Raw genomic sequence first — 12,872 nt, forward strand, 5'->3', positions numbered from 1 at the left:
TTGGTTTGAAAAAAGTATGAAATAATGAATTGCATCAAATACAGAAAAAAAGGAACCATATTTAATGATAATTAAAAAATTTATATTAAAATAGAATAAGTTACACAAAAAAATTATTATAAATTCAAAAAGAAAGATTCAATTAAGTTTGATTTGATAAAAGGCAATACAGTATTTTGAAATTTCAAAACAACTTGTAGGAATTTATACAATTTTGATAAATATAATTATCTACTATATATATTATATTTACAATTATTTTAATCATTCGTACAATTTGTTTTTAATTTCCAATATTAATAAATCAGCTAGGATTCCTGGGTATTATAACTTCATAATTAACCACAGCCGTTATTTATACATACTAAAAATAAACATGGCTGCGCGTTGCATCGGAAGCTGTCCCCCAAAATTTTCAGCCAATGACAAATGAGCAATATGTTCTGCGCGTCCCTCCTACAGGGTCTCTAATCTCTGGCACTTGAAACGCTATCTGGTGACTATATTCAAAATTAGAGTAGATAGGTCGAATTACTACGCCACGCCCCTGCCAGAGATCCCGATTTTTGATTGGTCCAAATATAAGAACCATTAATAACAAATTAGAATGCTAATAAATATATCTATAGAAAATCTAAAATAATTATTATTACAATTTAATGGAGTTAATAAAAATAGAATTTTAATTAAAAATTTTATTATATATATATAGATTTGTTTCAACTTTATATTTCAATACATTTTAAATTGTAACAACATTTTGATGAAAATATATAGGGGAAAAAATAAAAATCTATAAAGAACTAAAATCTAGTTTTATATACACAATGTACATAAATGGAATAGCCATTGCAACAGTATAGATATTTTGTAGTGTGCATTAAAGTCGAGATCATAAATCTTTTACTTTTACTATGCCAAAATATTTTGATCTGATCAAACAATTTTTAGTTGATACGTAACATATCATAGTATATTGTTAATCTATTGAACAATAAATTTATTTTGGTAAGTGAATATATTAATATAGGTTTTGATATTAATTTCGAATTTACACAATTTTAAAATGATATATTTGTTTTTATTCAATAAATATGTTTAATCTCTTTGATTATTTTTTAATATTTTATTGATTATGTTATCAAATTATAATGATCATTGAACGAAAGTGAAATTCATCTTGTAGAAATGAAAGTGCTTGCAATATGTATTATAATTAATATATTTTTATTTTGGGTTTCTAGATTTTAAATTAAAGTAAAATTAGACCTAACTATTCATATAAGAGACGATTTATCAGAAGAAATTGTTCAAGATTATGAGGATCTACTACATTCACATTTCTATTATTTGTTCATGACATAGTCATAATGTCATCTGGATTGGTTTCTTCTACTTCGCTGGGTAGCTATGAGCTACCCAGCCCATTGGGAGATACAGTGGAAGATAATTTAAATAAATTTACAACATATCTTCATCAAGTTGCTGGAATTAATGAAAAGGAAGTCGATGTGATATTCAAGGACCACTCATATGCTCGTCCATGGAATTGGAAACCAGAAAATATTTATGTTAAACCGATAAAAAAATTATTTTTTTCTAAAGCTAATTTAGTTACGTAAGTTAATATTTAATATTTAATCAAATTACTTCTTTCTCAAATAAACAAAATTATTTCTTATTTATTTATTATATTGCCACAGGCAAGACGAAGAGGTCGATGTAGAAAAAATTGATGATGAACAAGCAGTTCCACCATTAGATTTTACAAGAACTCGACATGTTATGGATGAATTTCAACGATTAGCAAATTTTGTAAGACCGGGAGATAACGAAGATTGGGAAGAAAAAATAGACAAGACGATGTGGTCATCTCTACAATGTCGAATATTTACTAAAGTCATTAAAATATTGAACTCTGAGCGACTTGCAAGATTAGCAAAAACAAATGATGTTGCAGAACCACTGTTTCGTCGTACATCAATAAATACTACAGCAAGAAGATTTAGAGAAACTTTAGCTTCTGCTGGTTGGGATTGGAGACTAACTCAATGGTTACATAGTTTACTGTTTGATCATCTTTCTCAAGAGTACTTAGCTATTTATCTTGATATCCTACAAACATTAAGACTAAAAATTCCACAACTTATTGATAAAATGATAACAGTACAGCCAAATATTATTGGAAAAAATGGTTCGGTAACATGGGAAACTCTTGGTTCTATGTTAAAACGAACTTGGGATCCAATTGCTCCTGCGTTAATTAATAGCAGACTTGTAAATAAACTATGATATATATTACATCATATTACTTTAATCGTATAAAAAATATTTTATGATTATATGTTTAATATACTTTTTATTGCAGAAGAAACTGCCAGGAAATCCTATTTTAATAATAGCTCCATCTGGTATTAGCTCTACTATTTCTTCTCGCCAACATAAATGGATTACACAGTTAGGAGCATTAGGAATGGTAGTTAATGTGCATACGCATATAGGGTTAGCAGCTAACAGAATGACAATGATGGTATGCATTGATCAACTAATTCAAGCTACACGAGCTAAAATAGAGGATATTAGAAGTGACTATCCCGGTAGACCAATAATCCTTATTGGTTTCAATACTGGAGCAGCTATTGCTTGTCAGGTATAATTATTTTCATACAAATTATTAACTCATTTGTAATATACTATACAGATAGCCCTCCTACAACACGGCATCCTATAACACGGTTTTCTTTCAAAAAACCTTTGTACAACACTACTTCTACAGCCGCGGCAAGGCTTGCCGTCTTAAAGATACAGTGTTATGGAAAGTATTTCTTTTCATCTCCATGGCCTGAAAACCTCAAGGTCTCGTACAACACGGTTTCACACAACACGACATTTTCTAGGAACCTATCTACCGTATTATAGGAAGGTTACCTGTATATAATAATTAATATGCAAAATGAAATACTATTTTGTTTAAATAATTAATAGGTGGCACAAATGGAACATGTAACTGCAGTAATTTGCCTTGGCTTTCCCTTTTCTACTGTTGAGGGAAAACGAGGATCACCTGATGATACGTTATTAGATATTCGTTGTCCTGTTATGTTTATTATAGGACAAAATGCTTCTTTAGTAAGACCTGATGATTTAGAAGATCTTCGTGAAAAAATGTTAGTTGAAACAAGTTTGGTAGTTATCGGAACTGCTGATGATTATCTACGAATATCGACTACTAAAAAGATATCAGAGGGTATTACACAAAGTATGGTAGATAGGTGTATTTTAGAAGAAATTGGTGACTTTGTAGGAAGCATTCTTCTGCAACCTAACCCTTTACCTCTAAGATCTATATCAGTAACTAATTATGAAAACAAAAACAACAAAAAGGACAACCGTAAAAGAAGAAATTCCACTAGTAGCTCTATTGAGAGCGAACCACATTCTCCTTCTTTAAAAATATCTCGACCAACTACACCAGTTTCTTCTACAGCATCAGTTGGATCTAGTACATCTTTGGCTCAAGTTACAAGAGCTGGATCTTTTACTACACAACCAACTCTAGTCACGGTTACTGGTCAACATATTAATCAAAGTTCAACAATAAGACGCAAATCACGAGTTATTAATAATCCAAAAACACAATTTGTAGAACATTTGATAACTTCTAGAGTACCTGCACAGGTAATAATAACTCTCTAATAGTATTCAGTTTTGTCGAATTTTGAATAATATAATCTTGTCTTTTGTAGAAAACTCCTAACTCAACAAGTGGTGGTATAACTTTAAACATTGGTTCTTTAGCAAGTCTAGCACCAATTGGACCAATACGTTTAGGTTCATCCATTGACCAAAATAATACAATTAAGACAATTAATACATCTAAATCATCAGTTGTGCCCAATAAAATTCCTAAAATTATATCAAATATATCACATCTGAATGTTCCTAAAATGAAAACTATTGTATCAACAAACAAAACTTTTTCAAAAGTTATATCAAGTAATTATAGGCATACTAATATCGTCGATAAAAATGGAGATACAAAATTGATCAATGTTTTGACAACAGGAGCAAATCAGTCAAGAATGAATTCTGCAGGTATAAAAATTAATTGCTTTTTAAATTCATTTCAATAATTATATAAATTGTATTTTATTCAATAATTGTTCTTTATGCATAGGACATAGTAAATCTACCACTAACGGAGAAGTTAGTGGAACAATACCGACATTGTTACACAATGGAAAAAGTTCTGCTTCTACAATAAATGGTTCTCCTTCCACTCGTATATCTTTAAGTTCAAGTATATTGTTAACACCTACGATCACTTCAACAACTAATACGCCAATCACCACATCAACTGTTACAAAAGGTAAAATATTATTATCTAATCAATTAGTAAAAAATTTACAGTGATCGTCAAATTTTTGAATTTTTTTTATATAGTATCTATTAATTTGATTAGATAAATTTAAATATTAAAGTTATTTTATATAATATTTTTAATAGCATAGTATCCTTATTCTTTATTTTTTGTCTTCTATTTCTCTTGGTAAAAATACTAATTAGGAATTTATAAGATTATAAAAGCGAACTTGTAATATATATTCCCTTTATCCTAAAAATTATTGCTTATAAATTTTCAAGATGTTAGAAGTTGATGTAGAAGGTGATAGAAAGTTATATCTATTACATTTTAATCATACTCCCCACAATAATATCATATATTAATATATAAAATATTATTTCTTTTAAACTATACTTTCATTAGTTAATTTTCTTAAAAATATCATGAACTGAAATTTTTTTTTCAGAGAGTAAATGAGTTGTGTACATAAAATCTCTGGGGAATTCTTGTAAAATAGATTGTTTATAGAATATACATATAAGAGAAACTAAGGGGATTTATTATCTATTAGCAAACCATAAATAATTTAAAAAAAACATACTTTTGTATGTATTTATATTCTTTTATCATTGTAAAGTTATTATGAAATTCTGAAAAATTACATTAAAAAAAATTGCATTGTAAATATATGCTAATTTCTATTTTATGTTAAATAAATATTTTTTCACATAATTTGAATTTGTTTGATACCTGTCCCAATCCTTTACAATATAATACAAGATAAACAGAACATTCACAAATTATTAGTAATTAAATCTTAATTGCATATCATTAGATTTATTTATTACAAAAATAGAATAAGTCATTATAAGTATAGGTAATAATGAGTAGCAATGTTAATTTATTTATTTTATATAAATAAAATTAATTTTAATATGTTAACAGTAAAATTTAAGCAAATCTAATTTCTTATTTTATATTTATATTTAAAATAGTCACTTCCGCGTGACAGTCGTGTCTATAAAGTGAAATCCTCTTAGTTTTTTGATGACGAAATCGCTTAATTTAATGTATTCATGTATAATATGATATATGTGATTATAATACCAGCATCTTAAAGCTACATCTGTTTTTATAGCGGTGGAAAACAGAGAATCGTCCAATAGTTCTCAAGATGTGACTCTTAATCCTACTCATATATGGGACATACCTAAAATCTCACAATTATCATCACAAACGGTTTCAGTTTCTACAAGCAAAGATATGAGTACATTAACTGGAAATGCTGCTGCAATTAATGAATATACCCACAATATCAGAAACACCCCTTCATCTGTAATAGCTCCATTAGGTTTTCATAAAACTGGAAATAATGTAGCTATGTCTAGCCAAGTGAAATTGTCTCATAATACAAAAACAATGCCAAAAATAACGCTAAATACAAATAACTTACAAAGAATCCAAAGAGGAGGAAGATCACAAACAGCATTAAAGAAAAATATCATTAATGATATAGATGAAGATTTGGGCAATATATTAGATATACCAATAATATTCGCTAAGGATGATGATAGTTTAAATAATGTTGAGAAAGTATCATTAACATCATACACATCTCAAGCAGCAGATTCTAAGGAAAAATATATACCTAAATTTAATACTACAAAAGTGGTTCTTATAAGTAACAAGCACGACAAACTTCAACACACTTCCAATAAATTTGTAACTCCTACGACACAAACAATTATATATCCTAATGTTCCTGCGCAAAATATGAATCACGTAATATTGCAAACTCAATCGCAAAATTCAGTAATAAAGACAAAAAATAGGCTTGGATTACCTGCACAAAATCGTTCGAATCAACCTACTATTAAGTACACTAAAATTATTTTAGCTAAAAGAAATAATGCACAGTCTTCTCATACCGATAAAAATGAACAAGTTCTATTATCAAGTACTTCTCAGAGATTAAATAAACCAAAAGTATGTATTTTTGAAAAAAATGATTATAAACGTGCTCTGCCTCAACTAAAATATCAAGAAAATAGTTCTAACGATACAATTGAAATCGAGGATGCAATAAAAACAAATATTATAGAGAAAAAATATATTACAATACCTGAAATTGATCTCACATCTCCGACTAAATGTAATGAAAGAGAAACGTCAAATGAACGTGAAGTCCAATTTGAAAATAAAGAACATACTGAACGTGTTACATTTAATAATACTACAGGACTGGAAACATAAGGTACCTTACTATGTCTTCTGATTGTTATTTACAATACTTTAAGAAAATTATTGCTGATTTTAAAGCATATTAATAAAACAAATGCCTGCCTCAAAAAAGCGCTAATAAAATATACATATTTAAGGGAGACTAATTAAATAAGAATATATATATACATATAAGTTATTTAATTATGATCATATTAAAAAATATATTCATTTTTTACTTGTATATATGTACAGTAAACAAACTAAAACATACATTGCAGCAAATTTTGCAATATTATTTTTATGCTAGTTAAAAAATGTAATATATCTTATTATTTCAAGCAAAAATATTAATATTCTATGTGTAGTTATATTGAACAAATATTTAATTATACATATATATATATAAAAATATTTGAAATATTATAATATATATATATATATATTATAATATTTCAAATATTTTTTTTTAACTTAAATTTGAAATTTATGTTAAAGCTTTTACTACAGAATGATAAAACAACTGCAGGATTCTCATTATAAATAATTAAATTTAATTATTTATATATAGATAAGTTTACATAAATATTATCTGTTTGATTATCAATTGTTACCGTATTTTTTGTTTACAAAGTAAAATTATTCGCAAACAATCAGAGTTCAATAAAACATAAATATATTATTTTCGCTAGTTATGTATATTTAAAAAGCACGAAAATATTTTCTTAGAAGTTTCATAATAATGCGTAATTAATTATTAATTTATAAAAATAATTTTTTACCGCCTTTTATGTGCTTTTTCATTTCATCCAACATTTATATTTAGTTCATCTTGATTCATCAAATTTTTTCAATGCAATTACAAATTATTTCAAAGTTACTATGAACAATCATTTTATCTAGTCTTATTATAATTATAGTTATGCAAAGTTGTTTCTCTTGTGATGTTTATATAATGTATTATTGTATTTATATATAACTTAATTATATTTATATATAACTTAACATATTGTACACATTTATACCAAAAATTGTATCAGATATGACACACAAACTATTATGCGTTCTTGTATATCTTTACATTTTTGTTTTGATTTTTTAATATTTAATATGAAATAATTTAAATCAAAGATCTGTTCATTATAATAATATTTTCATCGTTTTCATATACGTAGTACATTTAATAATATTTACGTGGAAGTGTTTTATGATTTGTTTTATTTAAATATGATAATATTAAATAAATTATTTTATGTAAAACAAATCAAGTGTTATAAAAGTTATTAATAAAAATATATATACAATATGCACTCATAAAAATATTGATATAGTCATACATTAAAAATTTACATAAAGCACTGCATGATATATAAATTAAAAATATTTTAATATAATAAACATTCGTCGATATTTCATGATCATTTTTTATAGTAAATAACAATGCAATTTAAAAATATATCTTTAAACATCATTACCAAGCAAAACATCACCATTTTCACAAGTAAACATGATATGAACTTTTTTACTTAATTCAGGACCAACTCGTCTGGCTGTTGTAAGAGGTCCTGCTGCTCTTCTAATCTAAATTCATATATAGTAAAGATTTGAATATAACATAATATACTATTATTTTAAAATATTCTACATTTTTTGATTTTAATTAAAATTTGTTATTACTTACAGGAAGATCTTTTAATAATTTGCTACCTTCTGCAGATGTACAATTCTTATAAGCCTGAAATATATTATTGAAACATATTACAAATATAATTAAATATATCTATTAAACAGAGTGTCTTGTAACTAACAAACGAGTAGAGTTGATTTTACATGAAAAACTAAGTAGAAAATGTAAAATAAAATTTGTTCACATAATGCTTTGTTTTGTTGGAAAAACATAATTTGAAAAATTTATCAAGTACACGTACTAAAAGAATCATACCTCAACTAATTGTATTGGACTTTTATATACAGAACAAATCGCTTCTGAAATTTCCAAACTACTTAAATTAAATTGACAAAGTTGTTGTTGCCATAATCTCTTCAATCCATTTCCATCTTTATCTACGCATACTGTATCTCTATTATCTCCCGATATATACCAATTATATTCTTTATCAGATTGTTGTCTTTTTTCTAGTTTATATGGTTTTTCTGCAATAGCTTTTGTATATTGATAAATCATTAATGCTAAATCTGTTGCATTTTCAATGAGCCTGTTATTACATTTATTTATTATTTGATTTTCAGCAAGGCATTCTTCTAGTTGTTGTTTTGAAATCTTAGGAGACTCTTTATATGCTATAAATTCTTTAGTTTTATTATTTGATTTGCTTCCTGAACACTTGTCTAATTTTTTTTATTCGTATGATATAGAAAGTATGCTTTAATACCGAAAATAACTAAAGTTATATTGTAATCTGGCAATAAAGTCCTTATGTAAGAAAGACTACTATTAAAACTATCATCTATTAATTTGTCTACTACTTCTTTCCAATTCCAAATAACAATTATATACTTTTCAATTTGCTTAATAGTTTTTGTACATATTTTATTATTTTCATCAATGCTATCTTCTTCTATAGTTCTTTCCCAAGTTATACTATTAGAAATTGAATGCGAAATGAAACTATATGATATATCTGCATCATTTAATGTTACCAAAGTTTCTGGATAAAATTTATATTCTTCTATATGTTTGTCCAAAATAACTTTGATAAATTTCATACATTCACCTGGTTTAATATTTTTTAATCTTTTAGCTTTTAACGCTTTTAACTTTTTTCTCTCGCCAAGTTTTCCTGTTTCTTAAGGCGTTCTTCTTTCAATTTACTTTTACTTTTCTTAATTGGTTCCTTAATCAATTGTTGATTCATGCAAATATTTTCTTCATAACAGTCAGATTCTAAAGAATCAGACATATCATGAGTAAACGATCTCTTTTTAGGAAGTTTATTTGTAAATATTTCATTATTAGTTTCAGCATTTGAAATAACATTCAATGATTTAGAATTATTGCTTATAATGCACTCTTTTTGACACGATTTGTTTTTATTAGTAATATTATTTGTATCAATGAAATAATCAAACTGAACTTCAGGAAAATCAAAATCATCATCTGATGCAGGATTTTTTTGACAATTTCCTATCTTAGTATTAATCAGATGATTTATCGACAATTCGGATTCGTTTGAATCGCTTAATTCAATTGATTCTGCCATTTTTATTTCTTTTTATAAATTATGTTACTTTTATATACATCAATATATTATATACATTTTCTATTTACAATTTGAATTTTTCATCCTTTTTCGTGATGGCATAAAAAAAGTAGTTTTAATATATTTTTCTACCAATCCATAATTGTAAGTATAAATGTATGCTCGAATACTATTTTTTATTACAATTCATGCATATATATTTGCATTTATTATTTTTCAATAATAATCATATTTAAAAATAAGATCATTTATTTTTGTATATGTGTACATATGACAGCGATGTTTTCTTTAACTAACCTCACTTTTGACTCACGTTTATCGTTATTTATACTGCATTTGAAATGCATAAGAGTTCATTCTATTATATACTTTTTTCTTTGTTTCTTATATATTCATATTTCTTAATTACTGAAAAGTGATAAATATAAAAATAAATGTAATAAAAAATAAATTTTCCATAAACGAAATTTCGTAAAGTTTATGTCAAAGTTATATTTGACTGACGTTGTGAAGCGCGCGAAAATTGGATCGAAAAATATAAATTTACGAAATATTTGATTTCAAAATATTATTGATAGCCGTTTAATTATTTTAATATCAATATGTTACTTTTCATAATTACGAAGATATGGTATATGTAGAAAAATTATTAAAAGAAAACCACTTTGTGGTTTAAACCCGGGATTACCTTAGTCAGGTACTGTTACTGTTATGGTTGAATGCATAACATTAGTCTTTGTACAGCTGGAAATAATTTCAATATATGTGCGAAGTTATAACAGATGATATAAATGTTCAAAAAGTTATATAATTTATGGAAATTAATTTCTTAGTAAAAGAAACTAAAGCCCCATAACATATAAGAATTTATATAACGATTAGTAGATCAAACGGTGAGAAAATTTTGTGATCTGTCTACATCATGTTACGTGTTGTTTATTAGTAATAAAAAATTATTAAGTAATTAATTTTAAATATTACAGTGGAATGTGTGAAGATCAAGGTAAGGAATGCTTAAAATGTCTTTTAATAAGACAATAAATCAAAAGTGAGAATCAAATTATTTTGATACGTATTTATATACTAAATTTAAAAACAAGTGCTTAATATGTCATTGAGTGTTGTGAAAAAGATCGCACCAGAAAACATTGTAGAATACTACGTATAAAAATTAATTTGACGAATTTCATAAAGTAACGTTTGTTTAAGCCTATGTTTCCCTGTATGTGAAGGTAAATAATTCTGATTAATAGATTATTCATGCTACAAAGTATTGCAACTACGAAAACTTAATTTTGATCAGTTATTACAAGAGTTGAAACATGGTAAATGTGTTTAGATTTAATGAAAGCTGGTGTAAAACAAAATTATTATAATAATCATTATTATTACTACTATTATTATGCTTGTTTACATACAGAAAAATACAAAGTAATCATTTAATAAAAATGTACATTAATAATTATTGAAAAACATTATAAATTAAATAAAATAACTTATATGTGAAAATAGTAGACGACAATATTTTCAGTGAACCAGAATCCAACGTAAATACAATTTAACAATTACGACATATCTTCATCATTATTATTTTTAATAATTATTATTTAAGAATTTATGTTTCAGTTGTTTTCTTAGTTTATTGTCATATTTAATTCTTGTTCGTAATTGTTTAATAAAATAATTTATCAAATTTTTGTCTATTATCATTAAATCATAATTATGGTCAAATATTAAAAGATCAATGTTGGCATGTAATTTCTTAATATGTTTAACTTAAATTGAATTATTTAGTAATTCGCGCGTATAATAAACTAATATTATACTTTTTCTATATTCAGAACTTCAGCTCTTTCATTTTTGTTTTGTCTTCTTTTTTTTTTACAAATGTTACAAAGTTTAGTTTAATATTATTATAGAGGAAATATATCACAAGCGCACGTTATTGAATCATTCAGAATTACAAACACTCGTATAATATGTGCAATTTGTTTTCACTTAACTTACCCGTACAAGGAAAAGTATGCATTGACCATCATTTGTTTCAAAATAATGGATAGCTAAGTATTCAATTATATTTACTTTTATTTGCCTAGCATCTTTTCTGTAATTCTCAAATTATACCGTATATACTCACGAAAAATGTGCTTTTTTTAAATATGTTTCACAAATTTATAAAATTCTTTTTAATCCCTTCACAATTATACAATTTTTAAATAATCTATTATATTGTCTATGTATTACTTTTCTTGTGCTTTTACATTTGATCAATGTTATTACAAATATATTAATCAATGTAATATATTATAATTTAAAAAGATTAAATGTTTTCTTTAATATTTTTTATCAATTGTAAAATTATATTTTTTTAATAGATTAAAAGAATACGAAGAAATGAAATATACGGTGGCCGGATAAGGGTTTTTAACTGCATACATTTGTTGATATATATTAATTCACATTGTGTTGTTTACTATAATGTTTATCATAACAAAAAATTCAATAATAAAACATTACAATTATTATTGCAGCTCAAAGCATGCGTTTATACATATCATTTTCTAATATTATTATATAATATTATTTAAAATGTGTATAGAAGCTATTTGAACGCAAAATGCATACAACCAAAATTATTAAGAGATAAATATTATGTATATGTATATACTGTTTTTTAAATTGTAATTATATTCGAACGATATACATAAAAGATAACACTTTACTCTATATGATATAATTAAAAATAAAGAATTTTTCAATATTTGCTGGTAAAAAACTTTGTATCTGGTCCCTTTCTTCCGGCTGCCGTGTGATCTTCCGTACAGACGGTTTTTCACTACGAAAATTTCAAGCCAATATAATATAATGATCTTTTTATTATCATTTCAATACGGATTTTATCTAAACCCTATATTTCAAGCAACTGGTAAAATTGCATTAAAAAGAAAAATTATAAGTTTAGTGATTTTGTTAGATAATCAAATTTTCTTTCGATTAAACGTTCGTTTTACGTATATAATATATCGTGAGTATCAAGAGAGTTTAGTTTTATTTTCTTATTTAAGAAATGTTCAATTTCTTTTCCT

General features: G+C 25.4%; 2 protein-coding genes across 2 annotated transcripts; one reads left to right on the plus strand and one right to left on the minus strand.

Annotated features, from left to right (window-relative positions):
• The first annotated feature begins 838 nt into the window (after positions 1-838).
• On the plus strand, positions 839-7,885 carry Rcd1 (Reduction in Cnn dots 1). Its single transcript, XM_015336338.2, has 8 exons — positions 839-1,008; positions 1,245-1,618; positions 1,704-2,277; positions 2,369-2,650; positions 2,986-3,678; positions 3,747-4,095; positions 4,178-4,369; positions 5,484-7,885. Exons 2-8 carry the CDS (start codon positions 1,371-1,373, stop codon positions 6,596-6,598), a joined length of 3,453 nt encoding a protein of 1,150 aa, XP_015191824.2. The 5' UTR covers positions 839-1,008; positions 1,245-1,370; the 3' UTR covers positions 6,599-7,885.
• A 50-nt stretch (positions 7,886-7,935) lies between these two features.
• mms4 (Methyl methanesulfonate sensitivity 4) lies at positions 7,936-12,828 on the minus strand. Its single transcript, XM_015336250.2, is given in 5 exon segments — positions 7,936-8,146; positions 8,247-8,300; positions 8,508-8,923; positions 8,926-9,345; positions 9,348-12,828. Coding segments are annotated over 5 exon segments (1,449 nt in total). The 5' UTR covers positions 9,787-12,828; the 3' UTR covers positions 7,936-8,026.
• Between the last annotated feature and the right edge of the window lie 44 nt (positions 12,829-12,872).

This window comes from Polistes dominula, unplaced genomic scaffold (assembly GCF_049000335.1).
Source record: "Polistes dominula isolate Pdom_NZ unplaced genomic scaffold, Pdom_raw_medaka contig_82, whole genome shotgun sequence".
Taxonomy (NCBI): Eukaryota; Metazoa; Arthropoda; class Insecta; order Hymenoptera; family Vespidae; genus Polistes; species Polistes dominula.

Bases quoted from the DNA above. Each gene is read 5' to 3' on its own strand.
- Rcd1 (XM_015336338.2), top strand. From the start codon at position 1,371: ATGTCATCTGGATTGGTTTCTTCTACTTCGCTGGGTAGCTATGAGCTA. The intron at 2,651-2,985 runs GTATAATTATTT...AATAATTAATAG, and splicing joins GAGCAGCTATTGCTTGTCAG to GTGGCACAAATGGAACATGT. The intron at 4,096-4,177 runs GTATAAAAATTA...CTTTATGCATAG, and splicing joins GTCAAGAATGAATTCTGCAG to GACATAGTAAATCTACCACT.